At 40.4% G+C, this 25,340-nt stretch overlaps 1 protein-coding gene across 3 annotated transcripts in view; it reads right to left on the reverse strand.

The window, feature by feature from the left end:
• RSPO3 (R-spondin 3) overlaps positions 1-25,340 on the reverse strand; it is a 63,477-nt gene that overhangs the window by 20,202 nt on the left and 17,935 nt on the right. For all 3 annotated transcript variants that reach the window (XM_027751420.2, XM_027751429.2, XM_039381783.1), the window contains exons 2-4: positions 8,114-8,305; positions 6,479-6,625; positions 3,914-4,111 (exon numbers count right to left, since the gene is read on the reverse strand). In XM_027751420.2, the coding sequence (XP_027607221.2) occupies positions 3,914-4,111; positions 6,479-6,625; positions 8,114-8,305 (537 nt within the window). The remainder of the gene's footprint in view (positions 1-3,913; positions 4,112-6,478; positions 6,626-8,113; positions 8,306-25,340) is intronic.

A 25,340-nucleotide genomic window follows, 5' to 3' on the forward strand; every position in this document is an offset into this window, starting at 1 on the left:
TCGTGTTTGGCGAGAGCACATTTATTAAGGCAAAGGATAATTTTCAGTGTTTGAAGAGCTCTGCATGTTATGCTTTTCCAGTACATCTATTTGCCATTTGACACGAATGGACATGGCTACAAGAAACATGTGACTCAACGAATATCTGTCAGTGAAGGGTAGGAGTCAAGAAAGGGTTAAGTGTGGAAAGGCGAAAGTAACAGTGTACTGCACTGGAGGAGGAAAAAGAATGTGTGAGGGAAAGAAAGAAAGAAGAAAAATAGAACTTAATATGCAGACTAAAATGAACTCACCATCATGGGACTAAAAGAGGAGAACGATGAAATAAATTACAGTGAAGTTTGGATAGGACTGAACTATAAAAAGAGCCTGTATATGAAAAACATGGGAATTACCGTGTCAGAACATCCTAGAATCAACTTATTTAGTGCTAAAATAAGCAAAAAGAGCCTTTTAGACTAGTTGGGCTATTTGTTTCCTCATTATTCCCATTTGTTTTCATCCATTCTGAAAATACTAGCACCTTCTCACAGTAAAACTTCATTTTGCAGCCAGTGAGGGGAAAAAAAAAAGGTTGCAATAGATCTCACCAGCTTCAATAACACACCAGCAAATGGAAACAAACAAAGAAACCCTCTCTTCATCTGCTTTATCTCGTTTTGCATAGCTGTTCCAGAGGCATGTCCTTGCTGCTGCGCGATAGGAGTGCCTTAACTGACTAACATCCTGTCTCTGACCTCAACTTCTTGAGCAAAGTCTTTGAGGCATCTGTGACGAGCATACCCCGTCATCATGTGGTCTTTGCCCTAGCTCCCTCAGCCGCAGACATCTATTCAACATGGAAATGGCCAAGGCTGACCAAGCTAGCTCTCTTGTCATGGCCATGGAGAAAAGATTAACAGCACTGTTCGTAACTGCTGGGTCTGCTGCTACACTTCAAAAGCCACTGCCATGGAAGCTAAACTCTAAAGCAACCCCTGAACAGCCATGGGGAGTTTTACAATAAAAAAGAGAATTGTCAATATTTCTCAACAGTAAATACAAACTTATTTACTTTCCCTTCCCTTTTAAGTGTTTCTGTTGTCACCTCCTTCTGCACTCACTGCATGGGCACAGCTAGCCATTAGAACAGAGCCTAGCTTGGTTTCTTAGGCAATTACTCTATTGTTCAAAGGGGAACAGAAGTTTCTTTTTGTGTAATAAGGGACAGTAGCAGTAGGGAAGATATGTTGCCTGGAGTTAAGTTGGAAAGTTTTGTTTCCCCGTTCCAGTAAGAACAGAAGGAAAACTTGTAGCTTAATTCTCAGTTTCCTTTCTTGTCACCATAATCCATCCCTTGAAGCTATTTTAACCTGATGTTTTATATGTGAATTTCCTCATATTTATTAAGAATTATCTTTCTTAAAAAAAAAAAAAATCATGTCCCTGAGAAGGTGTATGAAAATAAATGGGAAAGACTTTTGTGGATACTGAGAAGGTGGATTTCAGAACATAAAAAAATGGCTTTCAGATATAGACACACAAATCCCAAGGGCACAGATAGAGTTGGAACATAGGTTTCATCAGCCTGCATTGGTTTTGAAGGAATTGTCTACTGATCATAAAACAGGCTAGGATATAGACTGTGACTTGCTCAAAAGGAAGAAAAAACCCCACCTTTAAGCACATTGTAGAAAAGAATGAAAGAAAAAGATTCCTGATTGTGAATGAATTCTTGTGGTGCACAGTATTTTTCAAGTATGGTTTGGCTTAAATCCCATAAAATAAGAATGGACAGTAAAATACCTGAGTAGTTTCTTCTAAAGTCCTTATTACACAGGAACAGCAGTCATTTCTCAAAGAGAAATGTCTTGTCCAATCTGAAATACCAATGCCAACATACCATAGGCAAATACACAATATCGTTGCCCCAAAAAATCCGTTTCACAGTTCCAAAATTACAGTTCATTCCTATATTTTCACCTTTGTCAAAAATAGGCCTCGATAAGGAAAAAAACCCGAGTCTTCCCCCTGTTACAGTGGGCTAATGAGAGGCTGTTTCAAGTTGCACCACTGAGCAGGAACAGAAGCAAGTATGGGCATCCTGGACATAGAAATCTGTAGCATTTTTACAGGAATCTGTAAATAGGTTGCCTTGGCTTTTACCTTGATGCAGATGCCCCTCTTTACCTCTTCAAGACACTGCCTGACAAAAGGAGGAGGAGGAGGTTACACCTACCCCTATAGGCTCCCATTAATCAGTAAATCTAACCAGTTCTTGGGTGAGGGGGAGGCATCTGTAGCTATCTGACTCATAAGATCCTCCTTCTAACCATAGAATCACAGAATATGCTGAGTTGAGAGGGACCCATCAGGATCATAAAGTCCAACCCCTGGCCCTACTCAGGACACCTCAATAATCGCACCATGTACCTGAGGGCATTGTCGAAGCTCTTCTTGAGCTCAGTCTTGGTGCTGTGACCACTTCCCTGGGGAGCCTGTTCCAGTGCGCAATCACACTCTGGGTGAAAAACTTTTTCCTGATATCCAACCCAAACCTCCCCCGACTCAGCTTCATGCCATTTCTTCAAGTCCTGTCACTGGTCACAAGAGTGAAGAGATTGCTACTTGCCCCTCCGCTTCCCCTTGTGAGGGTGTTGAAGACTGCAATGAGGTCTCCCCTCAGTCCCCTCTTCTCCAGGCTGAACAGGCAAGTGACCTCAGCTGCTGCTCATACGGCTTCCCCTCAAGGCCCTTCACCATCTTAGTGGCCCTCCTTTGGACACTCTCTAATAACATTATTTCCCTTCTCATGAAGTACATCCCCAGGGAACAAGCCAACCTTCAAAAGGGTTATGAGTTCCAAACCCTTTGAACATTTCCATAAGTAATTTCAGCAGTCCTTGCCACCATTTAACAGTGAAACAATCAGTTAGTACTTGTTACCAGCAGCTTCTCCTGACTCACAGATGTTCACATGAGGGGAGAGTTACTCCACCTGTTCCACTCACCCTCAAAAGGAGTGAGAGGAAAAGAGAAAATAGGCAGGATGGGGAAATGGGAAGGATGGGGAAAATGGGAGGGATGGGGAAAAAGAAATATTCCATAGACCGTCCTATGTCAACCAGAGTAACTGCACTGGGGACAGACCAAGGAACTTCCCCACTGCAAGAAGGGAAGAAAAGGGAACAATGGAACAACAATATCTACTGGGTGGAATTTGTGTAAATTATTATTTCATAGACTTCTTAACATGTGGGATACCATTCACTAGCTGTCATGCTGGGGAATAAGTCCAACAAGCTGCCTTGCATGGATGGATGGTTCTGCCGGCAGTTTTGCTTTTTAGGTGAAACCAAGTGGAGTTTCTCTTGTTTGCCATGCAGTGTTGTGGTCTTTCTCCCGTGCTGGGACTTCGTGACCTAGATGCAAATCAGGCCATGTTGTTCAGCCAGAGCAAGTAGAAAGAGTTCAGGAGAGAGGCCACAGCGCTGCATTTGCACGAGTTATAGTTTTACCTGTAGGGAAGCAAGAAATAGGAATTGTTTTGGAGGAATCCCATGGTTGAAGCATGAAACTTGGCTACCTGATACCCAACAAACAACAACCACCATGACATGTTTTATGATGGATCTTTTCGTTCTGAGCACCACATGCAACCCGTCATCTTGGCAGCTCTTTCAGAAGACAGAACCAAAAGACAAAGTGCCTTCCCATGAGCCCACCCTGTTCTCTCTAGATCACACAAAGCACATTTTTTGAGCAGTGTTAGGACTTTATTTACTCCAGGCAAAGGCACAGTTCTCTCCAGCCCGAAGAACACCACATCAATGGGAGCTTTGGTGAAGCCTGCAATCAAGGCCTAAGAATTCAGGTGTGAGTTATTAAAAAAGCACAATACCAATCTCATATTATGATGATGATAACGTGGTACCTTTTCCTTCCTTCTGACATCTCTTTCTTTGTACAATACATTTTCTGCTCTCGCTTGTAGCTGGGCAGGGATTACCCTTTGCTGATGGATGCTGTACGATCTCTCTGACCCTTACTTCATTTCCTCTTTTGAAACCACATGTTTTTCCTTTCTTTGTGCAAGGGCTCCATGGACTCCACTCACTAGCTTCACAGTGCACTGCAATAAATATAGGACAAACTGAGCCTGGCCAATATATTTTTGTATACACAATATATATGGTACATTAATTTTATTCTGCATCAGCCAAAAGGTGGTAAAAACTAATGAAATTAATTAGCAGTGACATACAGCAGTGAATTGACAGAAATTGGACAGCTGAGGATATATAGCACAAAATAATGTCAAATAATTATGTCAGTTACTACTTTCTACTGGCTATTTTGTAATTCCATTCCTGAAACAAGGCAACAACAACACAATTGGTCTCAATGAAATCAGTTACTGGGGTTTGTTCTTAGGTTCCTTTGGTTTGATGCAGGTACAAACCCTTGTAGCTTCAGTGGAATTAAACTTTGGTCATGCCTGTGTGAAAGGTGAGTGAAGTTATTGGGGTCAAGCTACTGCAGCTGGTCTCAAAGATATTGAATTTGGAAATCAATAGTTATAAAGGACCAACTGATATTGAAAGATACTACAGTAGGAGTCAAGCATCTTTGGTGATCTGCTGCTTGGTATTCAGCTTAAATTGTGAAAGAGCCATCATCTGTAGTATATACAAGCCGGAAATAGGCAAAGCAGAGGAGAACTTAGATTGGGATGGGTTTTCAAACTTTTCCGAACAGTGTAGGTTACAGTTTCTAAATCAGAGTGATGTGAATGTGCATCCTGTACTATTTGGAACTCAAAATATGTGTCGCTGCACACGTGTCCAAACAGTGTAAACAAAAATGGGAGTAACTTTGGAAGCTTAACAGTATGCTCTTAATAACCATCCTTGTCTTGTGCCATCTCCTCAGTATCCTTCTCTTGATAAATGATAGTAAATATTTATATTTACTTTATGTATAACTGCGTGTTTAAGATTATAAGTCATCATTGAAGATGGAAAGACTTCCAGCCCCTATATAAGGAGGAATTTGTAAGTCAGTATTTTTCCAGCTCCAGAATTTACTTCTGAATTTTCCAAAACCTAGAAAATATAACTGACTTCAGGCAATCTCTGAGCCTTCCTTCAGTGAATTATCGTGCGGGTCATTTTTTTTCATATTACACTGGCGCTGTCCTGTTAAAATAATTGACTTTCACGTGCACAAAAAGGTTCTGTTTTACTCCATAGCTTTAAATGGCTTTTCTTAGTTGAGTCTGACTCATTGTTAAAGCGGCTAAGTGTACAGCACTTGGAAACAGCCTCCAATAAACAAAAATGATCCCTTGAATTTCTTTCAAAGATGAAAGTCTTTGCTTGCAAATAAAACTGTGAAAGCCTACACTACCACCTGAACTAATAAATATTTGAGAAGGAAAATGCCAAACTAGTGCACATTATTTTTATTCCTACATTACTTCCCCTCCAAAACACTTGATGCCAGGGAGAGCTATGTGCATGATACTGTGGGGGAGGAGATTTCCATCATGGACAGACTGTGCCTAAGCGCTCCCTAGTTGCTAGTGGCTGAAGAGGTTACTGTTTGCACCATAGTTCACAGCCCTCAGCCGCCACAATTCACAGCCAATATACTAAAATAAACTGAACCCTGCTGCAGCTTCGGCATGCCCATGGGCTGCTAGCTGCACTAGCCCAAGGCAAATATATCACTCAGTCTTCTTTCAGTTGAAGGGGTGGCAGAGGGATGAAGCAGACAGTTAGGTGTGGTGACCTCCAAAACTGACCCTGAGTGAATAATCGGAGCTTGTGAGTCAGAGGCTGTAGATACAAAAGCAGGTCTCTTTTCCACAGCCAGTGAGTCACAGTGACATCAATCTCACTACTTCAGTGTCAGTGCCACCCTATTTGGTGTTTTATTTTCATCCTCATTTTCTGCACTCAGGTGATTATGCACATATACCATTTTGGGGATTGGGTTTTTTTGGGGGTGTGTGTTTCCTTAGCATTTTAGTTACTAGCCTTCACTTTTGTGAAGGTAAGCTTCAAAGTGTTGTCTCATACATACTTTAAAGACTCGGGGAGTACAAGGGAGCTAAAGCAAAGCCATGAGTATTTTAATCTTTCAACTACATATGGGGTCTGACACAGAGTTTTTGAACCTTTCATGTTAGTGGTGCTGCATAACACTGTAACAAAGCAAGTAAGAGATATACGTCATTCTGCCTCAGGGCAGACCAAACAGGCCATATCTCCTGTGGCAGAGCATCAAGGCTGTGTTTGTGGGCCACAACCAAGTTTGTACCTCTTGTGAAGTGGCAGATTTGGGCAATACCTTGACTGTTTTGTGCTGGGGAATACATCTTGTTATGCAGAACATTTTCAAGTTGCACTTCCCTGGTGTTGTAACTAGACATGCCTTCCTTAGATTCCCCATCCTCTGTGAGAAAACCAGGCAGGATTGTGGGGACTGGACTTACCAATGCTACTGCACTCCATCGTGTGGTTGTTGGCTTCCAGCCCATCAGGACACTTTTCAAGGCACTTTCCACTGTATAAGTAAAATCCACTTTTACACTTTGTGCAGAAGTTTCTGGTGAAGCAGGTATCACAGTCAGCTTTACATTCTGAAATGCAAACAGTATACAACAATGTTATTGCTCTTTGCCATGAAATAGCATGAGCTCTCTCACATGTACAAGAATCACACAATTCTAGCAATGTCAATCTTCAAAGGAAGCAAATTATATTTAGATCTTCTTCATGGCCTGTACACACAGTGAGGCCAGCCACAAATGACTTCAGCATGGGTAAGGGTTTAAAAAAGATTGCCTGATGCTGAACAGCCTCACACTGATAATCTTCTTGAAGACCTATGCAAATGGCAGACAGAGAACAGCACGTGAGAATAACAATATACTGCTTCTACCCTACACTGACAAATCATAGGGACACAAGTACCAGGTCAGCTCCACACTATCTATTGCCATTAATCCAGGAGAAATAAAGATATGCCAGAATTTAGAATCTGCTTTGGACTGTTTTGAATCAACATATCTTTCTTTTTTCTTCAAATGGCTCCCTGATGTTCAATCATATGTCCTGTAGTATTTCAGGTATTATCTATATGACTACCCAAATTTGCATTACTATTTCCCAGTTCTCAGAAACTTTTAGGAGAAATGCATAAAACCTTATGTATGGCACAGCTCATGTCTGATATGCAAGGCCACACACTGCTAAAAAGTGAGCAAATACTCTACAGTGTCAAGTTACTCTGTAAGACTTTACTCTGGGGTCCATTCATTAAATAACTTTTATTACCAGGTAAAAACTGGGAGAGTTTCTTGGCCGTCGCTCTTATGTTTTTATATCACCTGTGGGATTAAAAACAGTGAATTCAACAACAAAAAGAGGAGTGGGGAGGACATTGCGATCTTTTCCAGTTCATTTATGGTTCAAAATCCATACTGGGGTCAAAATGTTGCCTGAGTGGTAAAGAATAGAGTTGGCTTCTCTGTCCCCCAGCCTGGAGACAACATGAATCAGTAACTTCCCCCAAATCAGGTTGAAAGCTGGGCAGCTGAAGCCTGGCCAGCTTCTACAGGCATTCAGAGGACTACACTGAGTGTGAGACAAGCTATAAAGAGACCAGGGCAAACCACATCTCTGAAGAATGCCACCTGACATCTTCTGTCCTCGTCTCAGGGGTCAGGCGGGTAAGGGCAGAGGGTTAAACAGCTCCAGCCACCAAGATTCAGCATTCCTCGGTCCCCGCTTGCTCTTCAGTGATGCTGCCGTTCCCTTGCTGCTGGGAGGCAGTGCCTGGTGCCCACCTCTGCTTCCTTTTCACGTGGAGTTGTAGAGGAGGAGGCCATCATGTGGATTCTGGGCAGGTCATTCATGCAGAGCTGGGATCCCTGAGCTTTAGGCCATTTTGTGATCTTTCATCTTAGCTTCTTGCTTGGGTTAATATTTACTGCACTACTATAAAGAACTGAACATTAAAGACATGGCCTGTCCGTCTGCTTCTCTGTTGACTTGACTCCTAAGGGAACACAGCATTCAAGAGAAAACAAACAAATCCATGAGCTTCCCCTTTCCCCAACACTTACTTGCACACTTATTAATGTCGGGATACCGTGTCCCATAATATCCGCTTGGACACGAAGAAAGACATACTCCAATCTGTTTCATGCCAATCCTCTCCAGAACAAAAAAGAGCCTGGGCTTACATGACAGGCATCCATTGTAGTCAGAACATGTAGCACACCCTCCTTGGCAACCCTGGCTCACGTTAGGATGCACTGAGAAGACAAGCATTAAAGAAAACAAACTGTGAGAGAACAGGACATTAGACAAGACCATGAAATAATGGTTCCTCTGTACTTCGAAGGGTGGGCCATCCCTCTCTCTGACAGCATTTAAAGATTGCTTCATTTTTGCATAAGCAATCTGTGTTGCTTATGACCTGACTTTCCATTTCAGAGATTATTTCATCGGCATTAAAAAAAAACAAAACCAAGCAGCTCAGCTGATATGTTCACATCTTGAAGAAATAGCTAACAGCAAATGATATTTGAAATAGATTGTATGGAACAGCAGCATCCTAGAGAACATTTATCTTTCTTTTCCTTATTTTCAGTGGCTTTTCTGCCTTGTATGCATTTGGCTCAACAGATAAATACATGTTCACTTATCCCTGCTTTTCCTAGCTGGATGATTAAAAATCAATCTAGTGTGTAATTTCCTTCATTGACTAAATGCCATTTGATTAAGTTCTGCTGTGCAGGAATATGCCCTTGTAAGATCGGACGATAATTTGCCTTAATAAAAAGACACAGGAGAGCCATACTTCTCACCCTCCTTCTTTTCCTGGAATGTTCTCTGTGGCATGTTTTTAATCTCTAACAATTACAACCTGATGTTTAGACTTAACTGTGGCATTTACCCTGCTCCGGTCTCAGCACGGAGCATAGGTAGGATTATATTTGTCTTTCAATTGAATTGTTCTAATTCTTCAGACAAGGAAAGGAAAACTTATTACACTCACTGCTTAAATTCTTCAGAGGCTTGGGATAGCAGAAAAGAGGATGCTATTGCAGACTATCTTTTCAGTAGCAGACATTAATCAGTGTATTACTTCTCAGTGGCAGAGAATAAAGTTTTGCACCTTCCTGTACTTTAGAAGTTGTTAGCTACTTTTAATTTCTCCCTGCTTGCTTTCTTAAATAAATTAGAAGTAAAAAATAATTAAGCATCAAGTAGCTGCAGACCCTGTATCCCCTCTTTTTTGGTCTTGTCTTGTACAAAAAACCCAGGCATTTTTCTAAGTGTAAGCTTTCATCTCTCAGCCTGAGACATCTGGTTATATTTCATATATAGGAGAAATACAGTCCTCATTTGCATTTGTAACTTGTATTTGTAAATATCAGCAGCTTCCTGTTCTGCCTTCTCCTCAGGCCAGTGGTAATTTTATAAATATGCACATGCCATGCTTTGTCTATTTTAGTGCTTTGATTTAATATTTGTCTTCAGACACTGCTAAATATCTTGCATACACAATGAACTTGCTTTTGTCAACTCCCTTCTGTGGATCCCTTGGAGTAGACCAGAAGTCCATATGAATCCATTGCTTATGTGTTGAGAGGCACTACTGCCCGCTGCTCAGGTGGGTTTGCCTAGCAAGGAAGTTCAGGAACACCTCTGTACTTTGTTCACTTACACTCTTGGCAGAAAAGACATGTCCCATGAATGGGAAAAGCATTCCTCTGTGCTCTGAGGTTTCGATGACAAGTCCTGCAATCTGAAGAACCTCAAAGGGAATTCAAGTTCACTTTTTCTCTTTCATTAATAAAATGAGGAATGGGGGTTATTTCTCTCAGTAGGGCTGAACATGGAGGAAAAGTGCAAACTTTGACCCTGATGTGCATAACAATTCCAGTGAGAATATAAGAACCCAGTTCTCTGCATGCCTCAAAGTACCTGTTTTGCAGCACAACCTAGAGGAAAGTGTTTTTACCATGAGGACACAGCACTACTTACTATGAGAATAAATGGCATTCTGCATGGTGAGAAGTTGCAATATAAATTCAGTTATCCGACTTGCTTTCACTAGACTCTCAAAATACTGAGTACTCAATAAATATAACATATTTCTTTCTGAAAATATTCCAAAGGTACAGAGCTTATTAATTTTGAAATTAAGAAATTGGAAAATAGTTTTGCTTTTTAAAGTTAAGGAAAACCTCCTTGCCTCTTTCTCCTCTGTCTTGTGGATCTTGTAGTAAACTACTTTCAAAGGAAGACACAGTAATGTGATCTAAGGAGCTGATATTATTTAAAAACTATCTGTGACTTTCCTTCATTAAGTCTGACACATGAAAAAGAAGCTGAAGTACAAAATATTTGTCATCAAAGCTGCTATATAAAATATGGATGATCACTTTTGATGGGAAATATATTATGTGTGAGCACCTGTGACGTGTCATTATTATATAGATTCTCTTGACAGAGAAAACATTATGTGCAACAGCTCTGAGGTCAAGCTGTGTGTGAGAGACGAGACAGGCAATACTTTATTATCAAAATATGATAATTCTCTATAGCTAAGGTCCATTACAATTTCCATCTCCCCTTTAACTGCACAAGTATTAAATATATACTCCTAGCCATTTCCACAATTCCTGCCTCTTTTTATGCATTCCAGATACTTCTTATACAAATAATACAGCAAAAAAAGAAAAAGCCTGTAGTTCCAAATGGAGAATTTTATTGCTGGTGTTATGAAGCAAGGCATAAGACAAACTCTGCAAGTCAAGCTCCATTTAAAGGTTGATTTCATGTCATGTTATAACTAAATGCATGAAGCCAAATAAGCTCCTGTTCTTGGAAATGCTTAGAGCAAAAGTCTCGTTGAAAAGTCAGAATTAACATTTTAAGTTAAGTAAGAGTTTTTTCTCTTAAAAGCTATTAAAAGGATGCTTTTTTTGACTGTCTCCAACTGTGCCTGGCATTTCTTTGAGACCTGTATCTGTACTGTATCTGTAATAAAACAGTCTCTCATTGCACTTTCTCTGAATGCAGGGTAGACCCTTATTCTGGCTCAGGCAACAATCAAAGCAGGGACAGCCAAGCGCTCCAGAAATTGACACTGTTTAAAAGCACAGCACTGGGCTTTGTCACTGAACCTGGGAAAAAACAAATGGTGGAGCATGTTTGAAATTAGGCATCTCCAAGCTGCAGCTGAAGATCTCATTCTTGTTAACTCTCAGCCTCCTCCCTGTCTAGTTCAGATCCAGATGCTTGCCTGATCTCTGCAACATAGGGCCCTCCCCTCCTGCAAAGGCTGAGGGGGATTGAAGGGGTTCCAGAAGGAAACAGAGCAAACTCAGGCTCTAAACATATTTCTGACACAGGGAGGGAACTTATCACTGCTGCTAACAGAACTGGCCCTTACTATTCATCTCTCAATGCAGCAAAGTGTTAGTGCTTGCAGATCTCAAGTACTTCAGAAACTGCACATCACAACCCCGAGGAAGCAACCAGAAGTTTTATCCCTTCTTCCCCCATATCAGAAACTGTGAGCCCAGAGTTTAAGTGATGTGCTGGGAACATAAACCCCATCTGGTGAAATCTAGTCATGGTACACAGGGTGTAAGCATTTCTTCAAATTCCTGTGCTTAGGTCAGCAGTAGAAGTGGGTAAGTAACATATATCCACTTTAAGAAATGCTTTGAAGTCTGCAGGTGAAAAAGCATTAGAAGAGCACAGGCCATTTCTGTTAGCCACAAGTTTTAGATGTGGTAAGAGGGACAAAGAGAGGTCCAGTGTCTTGGCAGAAAGTCAGGCACTGTGGTCTCATGGGTTAGACACTGGCTGCAGAACCAGGAGGCATTGCAAATAGGTCCAAGAAATGCTCTGGCTAAATACTCTTGCTTGAACCACTTTGTCTTTGGTGCAACCTGCTCCATTATAAAGACATAAAACAAAACCCAAAAATTTCTCCACAACTTTCAGAACTGACTTCAGTGAGGATGAAGTATTCTATGCATGGGCTGTAGAGATGACCCTACCAGCCATCCAGCACTTCTACCCTCTAGTATTCAAACACTCCAAGCACAGTGAAATCATAGACTCTCAGGGATGAAAAATGCAGCGCAGCAATGGGCAAAGCAAGTGGTGGGAGCCCAGAGACCCACAGAGAAGCTGCAGCAGATCGTCAAAGGTAGACAACTAACGTAAGTGCAAAGTTACCCTTACACTGGGATGCATTTCATTTAAAGAAAAAACAAAAAGCCAACAGGTAGTATATTTATCTAGGGAAAGAATTAGTGTTTGGGATTCAGTTGATGGTGGTGGCAAAGGCTCACCTAGTCGCTGTCTCTGCATCCCTACCTGCATTACTCTGCTGGAAGTAATCACGAGCATCAGTTCCCGTGCAGCTTAATGCAGATGAGATTAGTGCTCAGGGACTGCTCAGTGCCATCAAATTGTAGGTGCCAGCAGCCTTGCACCCCAGTAATTTGTGGTTAGCAGTGCATACAAACAGAAGTCTGTCCGTGGCTTTCTTTTTTTTTTTTTTTTCCCACCTGCATTATTAGTCTGCAGTATTTATGTGTGGTAGCTGCTAACATCATCCTGAAGGGAGATCAGTGTCAATGGGGAAAGGCTGCACCTTTTTTCCTTCTCATGTCATCAGCTAGGAGTAGTACAAAGTATGTATATGCAGACTTGTGACTGGCTATACGTCCATAGCCAATAAATCTGTTCTTCCTTTTTTTCTTTTTATAAAACTTAAATACTGGAGATTAGGAAAGACCCTAAATTAATATTGAACTATTTTCTTGTCCTGTCTGCCTTTAAACCCTCTTTTTTCTCTCAGAGGCCTCTTTTTGTGCAAGGCATTTGTCCAGATACTACTTTTAAGTCTCATTAGCAAATGAAATCTCAGAATATTTTCCAAAACTCTACTCTGGAAACAATGAGTTGCGGTGTCTATTAAAAATAGAAAGTTAAGGATAAGGAGCTGCATTTGAGTCTGAATTTCCAATGATGAGGTGCTAGACTTTGACCATATGCAGCAAATAAATTCTAAACCTTTGCAATGACATTTTTCAATCAGTTTTGCTTTATTTTTAGATTAAAATTTATGGGATAAAAAAAAGAAAACAACAGAAAACAAAATGGAGGAGGAATCCAGCTGGGCACATGTTCTGACAGCCAGAGGAAAAGCTCAGGGTAGAAGAATATTCTTTGCCCGTTTGCTGCAGCTGAGGTGCACTGACTCATCACTGCTCTCCAAAGACAAGATGTCCATTTAGAAGTTCACTCTTGAAATGGATGTGCTAGGCAAATGAAATCCATCCCTGCTAGAGAGCTGCTGCTACTCCTGGTTTCTCAGGCGTGTGCATTCTCACAGGAAATATTTTCACAGCATAGCTGCTCTGGAATTCAGCCTTCCCAGCTGGGCTGCCCCTTGCCACAAGACCAAACCCCACCTCAGCTTTACCCACCACACAGCACCCACGCAGACACTAGCCCTTTTGGTGGTGGCGATTTGGGATGGGATATCCCCTGGGTTCTCCTGTTGCTCGATTGCTCTGTGTGCTCACTAGCATTCCTTTCTTTTCCTCTTGCCTAGTGGGAAGCAGCTGCCTGTGGTGGTGGTCTGAAAACAATACTTCATGTAAAGCAGAGCTACTCTTAGTCATGTGGACTGTCCTTTAGGCAAATGTAAACAGCATTTGGCAGTCAGCTCTTCTAATGAGAAAGTCATTAAGGAATTCAGTTTGCAAACCACAGCGTATTTCCTCAGACTCTTTCTTGGACAGCATTTCTTTGTGTAGAAATGCATCAGAGGTGGGACGGACAATGGTGCGGCAAAAACGCTGAACCAACGTGTAGTCAACAGACAGTTACGGAGCAAAGACAAAGCCCAGGAGGGGTAGGACAGCACCAGGACAGTTAGTATGCATGGGTTTGATAAAATTGTATTATCACTGCTAAATAGATTCCCAGCTTGGGCCAAGGTGAAACCTGAGCTCAGTCTTGCAGGCTAAGCTCTGCTCGATCACTTGGCCTTAAATCACCTGCACGGACTTGGTGTGTTGTGATGGTACAGCAGCTGGGCTCTGTGGGGAAGAAAGACCCATACATGACAATCACCACATTGGATTGGCCATAAGTTTTCTGGAATGCAACTGAACCAATGGTGATAACTGAGGAATGTGGACTCTCTGTCCAGCCTCCTCAAGATCTACAGGAGTCTGAGCCAGCCGCAAAAGAGGGAAAGAGGAAAATCAGTCTAAAAGTCAATTGTTAATGCCTTAATGTCATCTGTTTCTCTTTGTGATTTGTGCTTCCCAAATACTTTAAGATTTCTTTCTAGGAGGGTGGTAACTCCTCCAGAGATTTGCCTGACTTGGATTTTACTTCAGAGCATTACTGCTTTCTATGGTACAAAATACATCGCAAAGAGGATCCTCAAATGTCCTCCTGTGTTTTGAGGGAAAAAGATCCCATGAGGACTGCAAAAGAATTACCCAAACATCTGCCTGGCGTGACAGAATGTTTTCCTCCTCAAGAGGCACTTCACATCTGAGGGAAAAGAAACCAACCTATTTTGTTCACCAAGTGTCAACAGTTCTAAAAAAGCAACAGAAACATGAGTATGGGACTGTCCCACAGTCTCAAGGAGTATCTATAGCTGTTTTGTAGTGGTGCCTACGAGCAAGGAGGCCCTCAGCTCAAATGGCCAAGATCTCACTGGTGATTGCCTCATCATTATTAAACACATGTCTGGCAGAGCGATCCTGAAAATTAAGTATACTGGCAGCCAGAATGCATTTCCCCTGAATTCGGTTAGAAAGAGCATCAACAGGCTGAAAAATCTCACCAGGGGTGAAGAGTTTTGTGCAGTCTCCTAGCATCTTCAGCACAACAGAAATCAGCCACAGCAACCACAAATGGCTCCTTGTCATTCCAGAGAGTTTTGTAAATAAACTGAAAAATTCTTTTCATGGAGAGAGAAGGGAAATTGACTTCTTTTTTCCCACATACTACAGAGCACCACCAAAATTCAGGGATGCAGGAAGTTTAACCAGTATAGGAACCAGTAAGGACCCCTGAGACAAGCTGCTTTAAGCACCCTGGTAATGATGGTAAAGGTAGGACCAGGTCATGCAATACCTTCTCACCTCAAGTTCTAACTCCTATAAGCAACTACAGATCTTGATTTTAGAGTCAGCTGTAGTTGTTTCCAATACTCAGCCTTCAAAACTATACATTATGATTTTTTTCTAAAAATACAGATCTTGGTTACATTATCTCCTTATTGTCTAGATAAAAGGAGCTGTTATAGAAGGACATGTATGCTACTATGAAGAATAATAACCTGATAGTTGCATTAACCAACATGCCATGACAGTTGTGAGACTCAGCTACTTGCAAAGAAAGCATCTGTGCTCAGATAAAAAGGAGGCATGAGTTTTGGAAAGGGATTTTATTTGATGCACATATATTTAGACAGAACTTTAGTACTGTAATCCTGCAAGATGCTGTCATGAAGATCCACAGCTGATTTTACACTGTTCGTACGCACACAGAACTGTTTTTAAACAAGGTTGTCAACATCACTGTGGCTCCCTTGACTCCCCAATCTCTTCTCTACAAGAAATGTATGCTTCTACCAAGTGAAAAAACAAAAATATACATGCTCATTTTTCAGAATATGCAGTCTTTCTGTTTGCTGCTTCATGGTAGTGCCCAATCTACCATTTATATGTTTCTAGCAAAGCTCATTGATGCTCAGGTTGTTCTGGTGGCAGCACAGCCTGTCTCCCGCACATCCCATTTGCTTCCCCTGTTTTGTTCTCTTAATACACTGGAGACTTTTATTGTTGTGTATTACACAGATGCTCGTGCATTTCCAAGCTGTATAAGGATCACTCAGCTCATACTGTCAACATTACACAACTACAGTAGCATTTGCAAGTTTCTCATTTCCCACAGGGTCTTTTGAGACCAGAGTTTTTCTCTCAAAGTTTTGTTTCAGTAACCACAGAGAGAACAGCAGGATGTAACAGATTTTACTTTCCATGCCGGGGACTAGGGAGAAGGGTTTAAACAGTAAAAGCCTGTAATCCCATGTCGAAACTATGATTTTCTACTGTGTTTATAGTGTTAAAAAATTAATAAGCCAGACAGCAAGCCAGCCCACTGCCTTGGCAGTGCTCAGATGTGCCTTTGGTCAATTACTTAATATCCTCTCAATTTAGCGTATTTTTTAAGTGGAACTGATCAAAAGTGTGTACTGAATGAAATAATTTTTTCTGTGTAATGATTAAATTCATACCATACTGAAGCTAACTGAAGGCTCGAAGTATATTGTTTGCAATGGAACTGTTCTGGACTGATGCCTGCAAACATTTAAATGGAACCTATCTCTTTAAGTTCAAGACTCACATCAAGATTTGAATGCAGAGTACAGACACTAAGGAGTACCACAGTGCCAGAAGATCTCTAAAAATTGTGTTCTACAAAGAGAAACTCTGATCTTAAATTTTCATTAAGGAAAAGGCTAACTTCTCCAGGCTGACTGGACCATCCATCCATCAGTGACATAAGTTGAAATTAATAATTAAAGTACTAGCTCTAGTGACTGCTTCTGTGCCGCAGTAATGATGCATATGCTACCAACACTCAGCAAATGATGATCCAACTGCTTTTACCTTTCCCTCATGTCACTGGGACTCATGCTAGTCTAAAAGAAAAAGAAGTAAAGGTTTTTGAGACCAAAACATGAACAGTATGATACGAAACAGAATGCAACTCTAGTGGAAAACAGACAAGAGACATCATCACCTCCCATCTTGGACTCACTGACAAAAGTCCTGGCCCATTAAAGTTAATGGCAAAGCTCCTACGAAGAGACAGAGGTGAGGATTTCACTTATTTCTTAATCGATGTTAGGGTAGTCCATGGTTCTGAGTAGCTGTCTGATTTTTAGAGGGCAGTGTGATTGGATGACCTGTTTAGATTGGGATTAAATAATACAATGGGCGAGATTTAAGTAGACATCCGATTCTTGAGAGACTGAGTCAGTTTAACAGCTCCGTGTGCCTGGCTCTTCTCGTGAAGTAGCTATGAATGGCACGTAGTTAGGGCTTGTTTCATCACCCCTTCTGCGCTGCCCTCTCTTTGAAGTCTGAGCCTTTCCCTCTCAACTGGCTTCACTGCAGCACACACTGACCCACATGAAAGAAATTTAGTGCTCACACCGAGCATCATTCACTTCCCCAAAACTGTGATACATCTGACATCACTACAAGGATACACAACAGGCAGTTTACCATCAGGCTACAGCTGTGCTACAAAGTATTTGAGCTGAATTATTGGGGTGCTGCTGATGAAATCAAGACTATCATCCATTTTGTGCTTAAGCAGGTTAATTTTTTATGTGGCGGTATACCACCACTTCCCTGGGGATTTGCATGCCAATCAGCTCAGTTGATTGCAAGAGAAAATTAATTAAAATGAATTTAAACTGCTTATTTTTTTGTTTGATTTTAGTTAATGTATCATCTGTAATAGTATGTTTGTTATCCCAAATACAATTAACAGTTTAATGCTAACACATCAAACTTTCCAGATAGTTAAATTAATTGAAAGCTTATGCACAGGCTGTATTTGAAAAGAGAAGGTGCAGACTGCACATGGCTGTAGGAAACTGCTGTAGCCAGTGGTTGCACAGACCAAATGCCCTGTTGTCCCTTTGCTGCCACCTCCAGAGTACAAATCACCCCCTGCAGTTACTGGGTCAATGCAGAATGAAGACAGGTCCCTCATACACACCTTCACACTCATTCTTCCTGTTAAAAGGAGCCCCATGGCTATCACCTCCCTTGCAACCTAAGGCTAAAAGCTGCCAGGCTGCTCCAACCTCTTGAGAATGCCGTGGAGAGGATGTGCGGCAACCGGGAAATCAGTTTAATTGATTAAAGGTGTTTACAAATGTTTTACTTCACTCCAATGTCTGCACGTAAGGATCACTCCTAGGGGATGACAGGAATGCTATTTCACAAGGACTTTTGACCATGGGATTCATGTAAAATTGCCATACAATGCAAAAAATTAAATATTCCACAAAAATTAAAAGATAATCTCATTCACTTAGTTTGGAATACTTGGTTTCAGTTATTTGAAAAAAATGTTGACAAAATTTTGTCAAAGCTTTTTAGCAAAATATTTCTATTTTTAGAGAGTGACTTGTTCTAATGGAATTTTATTGCATCAATGATTGTTCAAGTGGTTTTAATTTGAAATAGTGATAGTAATATTGTAAAGGTGATAAGGAAGTATAAGATACAAAATTTCAATTTTAAAGAAAAAAGTGGGAAAAAAATAAACTGAGGCCACCTATTGACAATATTAGGTAAAGAAAAACAACCCCCAAATTTAAATAATCATGTATAACATCAAGAATTAAGTATCTAGGAAATATAGGGTTAGCGTTATGAGTCTTATTAAACATTTTACAGTAAGAACTGTAAAGTCAAAGGTTTTTGAAGCCACCTTAATGTTTCTCTACAACAGCAAAAAAAAAGGGGGACTTTTTTATTTGTCTGATACATTATTTAACATTGCTGATGCACATCCAAAGGGACATCTGATACTTTTCATGCATAACTGAACAAGCAGTCTTGAAACTATACTTTTGCTAAGGTATTTCACTGGTAACAATGGTAGAAAGTCATACAATTTAGGCTGGATCACAGCAGCATCCTGAGGGCACATGTTTAACCTTACTCTGCACATGCAAGTACAAATTTGTGAGACATGTCTTCCTACCCAAGGTGCTGCACAGGCAAATGATCCATTTGCTGTTTTGTGTTCCAAGAGAGATGCTTTTTTGGGTGTCAGATGCCTTAGCCAGCTTGCAAAATTTCCTTGGCACTTTGCAACGTGCTCTGTTGAAGAACATTTTTCTAATAACCGCAGTAATGAAGAAGAGAGGACTGTTCAGTTCTGTTTTGTCACACTGTAATATAATCAAGTTAAGCTGATGCAGAATAAATGATAGAAATAGAACCCATTACTTCAAATAGAACTGCCTAATATAAGTTATACCAACAATTAGTTAGGCTTCAGTGAAAACCAAACATCCCTTAGATATTAGAAAAACATGAAATCACAGCAGTTATTTTTAAAGCATCCAATATGATGAATATTTGGCAGCTTGACTGGTGGCTAGTGGCTTGCGGCACCACGTTGGGCTGCCATGAGACAGGGCTCGGATATGAGATGACCGCAACAACACCACTCAAAATGCCAGGCTGCTGCAGAAAAATTGTGCTAAAAAATGTCACAAGCAGATGCCAAAATGGAATAAGTGAAAGGAAAGTCTGAACTGTGCCTTAGTATGAAAACATCCTTCTTAACTGGCTCCTTTACTTCCTGGAGCTGCCTGAAGTCAAGTCATTTGCTTTCGCAGAGGTATCAGACCGTCACCCCAAGTACCCCACAAGTACATGTCCCTAGTGACAGCAATCAAAATTATACATGAAGGGATCCAGTCCTGGGGTAGAATGTTGGACCCAGTTATCAACCTGTAATTTGTAGACTACCAGAGCCCTGTGTAACATTAGAAATGAGGAAAAATTATTGCAATGGTACCAGTTCCCCACCCCCAAAGCAAAAAAATACATAGTTCAGTACACAGTATGGAAGACAATAAAAGCCATAGGTAAACTTTCAACATCTAGTTACTTTGTCTTTCTCTAACAGCACCACTGAGTTATGTGCTTTTGGAGAAAATTAGGGGTTCTTGGATCTGAAAGTCTGTAAAGTTGCCTCGTTGTGGTACCTTTCCAGCATTGGAAAGTTTAAAGTATTAGCATCCACATTTTCAAACCCAGGGCCTCCAGCGAGACAACTGATCTCCTGCTTTGTTCCTATGTCAATACCCTGTTTTTCAGAATGCCTGTGGAAGATGTAGGTGGTCAGAGGTCTGACAATACAGCTATTTATTCAGGAGTCCAATCAAAGGATTGTTGCTTTGCTTCTAGAGCCAAACTTAGAAGTTTTAGTTTTGTCATCTTTGGGCTTCAATTTTTTTGTCTGCAAAGGAGAAATGATACCTATCTCTTAGGATTGTTAAGGTGTTTAATTCATGGATGTTTACAATATGTCCTCAGCTTTGGCTGAAATTCCTGGCTTCTTTGCACATGCAAGCCTTCACGAGTGAGTCTGTTCCTGGCACCACATTAAACCTTGTTTTATACGGGGTTCTTTCATATACATCAGATTGTTATGGGCACGACTACTGAGTCATGGGTGCAAGTGTGGTAACAATTTATTGTAGTCATTCGCACAACATTTCCATGCACAGATTTCAAAGGCAGACTGAGACAAGCTGAGAAGCCAGTTCTTTTAACTTTCTGATTTCTACTCTGTGACTGAAGAGATTAGATTATTGGAAAACATGCTATTAACACTGGCTTGCAGCCAAAGGGTCTGCTATGCATTCTGCGAGGGGTGCTGTACTCACTGTAAATTAAGGAAAAGAGCTGGGTAAGTTACTCCAGCAAGGAATGTTCCCCTTGGGAATTGTTCACAGCAGATGAGAGCTGTGGTTGGTGAGCAAAGAGCAACAGGGAGAAGAAAAATAACAAAAAAGGTCAGAAATTTCAGGGGAAAAAAAGGCCCTTTTTCTCCCTACACTGAGCAGCAAGTTAACAAGCTTTAATGTTTCTTGATCCCTTTTATGCTACTTTCTGCCTACCCAGACCCAATTGGAAAAAAACAAACCAAACAATTACCGTGTAAGCCCATGCTTAAATTCCTCCCCATTTGAGAAAGCACATCAGCTTATGGTTACCTTCACACACGTGTTACAGATTCCTTGACTTCAATTAGACTTAAATACCTGATCAAAATTAAGGATGCATTCTTGAACAGAGGCTGTTGGGTTTGGAGCAGACACATATCTTCCCGAAGTAGGCAAAAGCCTAACTCTTAACATACTAACTTTGAAAATAATGCCTTGAACTTCTCAGTAATAACTAATTTAAAGTCTAAAATATTTTTATTTTTTAACTTTTCAATAGTTTTAGGTAATTTTGTAGGGGAGAAAAATAATCAAAATATTTTCAGCATAATGACCATATTTTCATCGTATTCCAGAGAGCAAAACCATTTTCCTTTTCTCCTTTCTTTTAGAAGATTGGAAAAAAATTCCCTAATACTGCAGAGAAAAGCATAGTTATGTAAATTCAAAAGACTTATGAAAGGCTTCTAGTACTACATCATTAACTTTCTAAAATTAATGTTCCTGCATTTTAAATGACTGCTATCATGTCTGGGAGTAAGATTCCTACAGTGCTTGGAGTCAGCAGCCCTGTTTCTTTGTGTCTTAGTGTGAGACCCAACAAAGATGATAATTTAATTGCTTTTTGAATGTAAAGATGTTCAACTTTTAGATTATTAAGTAGTTTTATAAGGGGCTACTAAACTATATCTTCATAGGCAGGCAAACAGATTGCTTTGATTTTAGTAAGAATTGAACCAGCATCCTATAAAAGGAGAGACCCAAAGTGTGTTCATTAATCTCTAAAGTATCTTTTTCAGCTTAAATCTGCTGTTTGCTGTGTAATACTTTCCATACCAACATCATAGGTAACACTCCATATGGAAAAAAGCCAGTACCACAAAGGTGTTCCCACAGAAAACTAGAAAGAGGTGTTCAAAGGAAAGCTAAATGAAAAGGTGGCCAGATGATCAGGGAAAATGATTACAAAGTTTATCATGTAAGTGGCAAAAAGAAAAAAAGTATAATTATTGCAAACTATTGTGATTTCAACCATCCTTAAACACCCTGAGAAAATTATATAATTACATAGCAACATCAGCAGTAACAGTAAGACTCCAAATACATGTGCTGTTCTGTAGGGCCTTTCACCCTGTGGTCCTCAAAAGCACTTTATAGCAATCAACCAAGATGCAGTTCCATGATGCTAAGCAAATGTTCTAGGGACCATGTTACCTTTCTCTTAGATGACTGCAGCAGCTCTTTAACAACACGTTTGGAGAAGAATGGGAATGCACTGCCTGTTTGATGGCTGCTATGACCAGTCTGAACTAAGACATTTGGAGGATCCCGGGATTGAAAATGTGACTAACCAGAAAATGCAGCTTGATTGCTATCAGCCTTATTCTGCTTTACATTGCAAAGAGGAGGCATAGCCATCCCAAAGCCCATGCTGAAGCAATAGTTCAATACTAGGGATTAAGAAGTGCATCACCTCACTGCTGTTTTCTTCCTCTGAAGATCTCTAAGTTTTAAAGTTGTTGCTTCATAATGCCTGAGAGCTGCTGACGACAGGTAGGGCACAGCAATGAAGGAAACTGGCACTGGGGTGTCTTCATGGTCTTCACTTTCATCAGGAACACAGTTTCTCAGTCACAACATAGGGACAGCACTGTGTTAGACTCTGCCCCAATTCTCCTGTTATGACTTTGTAAGCAAAGAACAGGCACATGAAAGTTTACCACCAGAGGTCTTCCGCTGGCATAGAACAGGGATGAGCTCAGATACGCTAAAGCCTTAGTTATGCCTGCTCTTAGAGATAAAAGAAGCCTAGTAAAATCTGCATCTAGCTTACTGGAGTGTTTTCTTCCCTGTCTGAGGCACACTCCACAGCAGCACCTCGTTCTCTAGGAAAAAAAAAAAAAGGTAGTCTGTAATAAAACATTGCCCCTAAAATATCTATGCTATAAAGCTATCTGCTACTATAAGTAAAGATATCAGTGTAGTAAGTAAAGAGATCAATGGCTGGAAATAGGTATCAGTGAGATTCAACCGCATTAGTTAAGACAAAATTCAGTAAGTCCTGGTAGTTCAAATCATTGCAGCAGTCTCAGGGAGGCAGTATAATCTCAGACGCATGTATGTTTCAAATAAGAGGTCAGACATCTTTCTAAAAGCACGCTGTAGTTTATCCATAAATTATTGTGCCTGAGAAAGGAACCATTGAGTGGATCCAACAGTTTATGCTAGGCACCTTCAGACACGCCTTGCTGCTGTACGCCTGGCTAAGGGGGTTGCACATGCTGGCAAGCCAGCCATTTATTAGCATTTTGCCTTAAGATAACATCAGCAATATCACTGTTTTCTGACTCACAGTGAATTGTGTTATGCTCATCAATCTGATTCTAATGACGAAAAAAAAAAGACATAATTCTGGATAAAAGTAAATAAAAATGCCATATTTCTAATATAAGTTGACGATCCAATATTTTCTTTGTGATTTGAGAACTACTTGTTTCACAGAAGTTTTCCAAACTAAAATAAACTTCAATTTCCTTAAAACAAACTCCACATTGTTGCCTTGTGAAGAAAATTAGACTTTTATGTCTAGTAAGGTTTCAATGTAGCATATCTGCTGGATAAGGCATCAGTGTAAGCAAACAGATGGTAGGAGACTTGCTGATTTTACCATTATATATTTGTGCAAAATGGAGAAGGGGAGAATATCAAGAAAGTATCCTTCTGATTTCATGTAATTTCCTCTTGTTGAGTCTTAGCCACTTGTCTAATGCAGTTTAACGTTCATATGAAATTACTGACAAAAGAAAAGAAAATAAACAGTAAGTTTTCATTATTTTTTCTGCCTAAATATATATCTAAATTTCTTCAACTGTGTGGTCTCTTCCTCTGTTTATTCTTTATATCAGAGAAAATTAAGAAAGCACTATTAAGTTATTATTTTAAAAATGATGTAAAGACGGAACTGTGTTTCGTGTAAAAAATGTAATGAAACAATGCAACACTCCTCCTTTTTAAAAAAGTTGAAAGAATAACAAGCCAAGTTGTTCACTGCTTCTGTCTTTATGAACTATGGCATATATTCCACTTTCTTCAAACTAGCATCTTGGAGGAGTGTTTATGACGCTGTCTTATACAGAACTTAGAGACACCATTACCCTGAAGAGCACATTCCCTTAGCCAGTATGGCTATGAGTAAAAGAAGAAAAATTACCTTTATTAGTATAGCCTCACTTTTAATACTTTTCTTTCATCCCCATTACACTATGATTCCTGCTCTGAAAGTGTAACTCCTCCTCTCTGAAGGGGATCCCCCCTCCCAGTGTCCCCGGGGTATGCATTCACATTTGGGCTAAGTGGCTGTAAAGTACCTCTATTCTCCACCAGCAGTTTCACACTCAAATTCCATGTGTTTAAGTGCAACAGACCTTATGGCCATGGAACAGCAAATTTTGAGAAGCAATTGTTTTCATTGTAGTCATAAAGTTGTAAGGTAAGTGGAAATGGCCCACAGCATCACAAGCCTGAGGCAAAATGATATCCCAGGAATTCCCCTAAACTGATGTAGAGTTAAAATATCTGCTGCCCTTGAACATTCAAGCATGGCTCCAGAGTAGGAATTAAGAGCTCTGGAGGTTCAGTCGCCTTTAAATGACAGTTTAGGACTTCTGAAATTTTTTTATTCAGTTTTATGAATTAAGGTATCTGCACTCAAGGGCCCGTGCAGGGATTTGTTTCCCCTTGTAGGTACTGAAGATTTGGACACCTACGATTGAGCCAGCTGTCCAGGCTCCTCAAGAGTCAACATCGATCTAGTCAGATTTAATTCTTCTATGGATGGAGAGGGGGAGATCCTCTGGGCTTGGAGACAGCAGGCTTTGTAGCAGTTGGAGATGAATAAACACTTCTAGGGCTCAGTTCATTTGAACTGTTTTAAATCTCTGCCTTGGGATGAGGTGGCCCAGGAGTTGCCATTTTATGTCCAATGACTAGCTCAGTTGTTGATGTTTATACTTCCAATGTTTTCAGTCAAGGAATGTGGTCAAATTATTTATTTGAGCCAAATGTCACTGTCCTGTAAAAAATCAACAGATCCCTGCCAAATTATCCAGTGAAAAATGTGTTCCTGGAGATAAAGAGGTCTGACCACCTGGACTTTAGTAAGATTTTCAAGTAAGTGGTCTGTGTGTCTTAAAATGACATCACTGCTGTTGGCTAGTCTTAGAAGAGAACTAATTTTCAGTTTTTGAAAAATTATGACAATGCCTTCTTGCAAACCTGTCAAGAGGATTAATATAAAAAATGAACTGATATTTGTACAGATTTTGAAAGGTGCATTGTTGCTGCTGCTTCTTGTTGTTATTATTTTAAGGTGAATACAATCACTTAGGGGAGTTTTGTGCCAAACAACTCCAGTTGCTTTCAGCTGTCCAAGCCCACTAGCTTAGAAACACTCCTTACTAATGTTCTTCTTCCTTGAAGAGACCATCTAGACCGTCCCTCTACAGCTTTTTGAG

Source organism: Pipra filicauda, unplaced genomic scaffold (genome assembly GCF_003945595.2).
Source record: "Pipra filicauda isolate LSUMZ 115617 unplaced genomic scaffold, ASM394559v2 scaffold23_size5868930_pilon, whole genome shotgun sequence".
Classification (NCBI taxonomy): Eukaryota; Metazoa; Chordata; class Aves; order Passeriformes; family Pipridae; genus Pipra; species Pipra filicauda.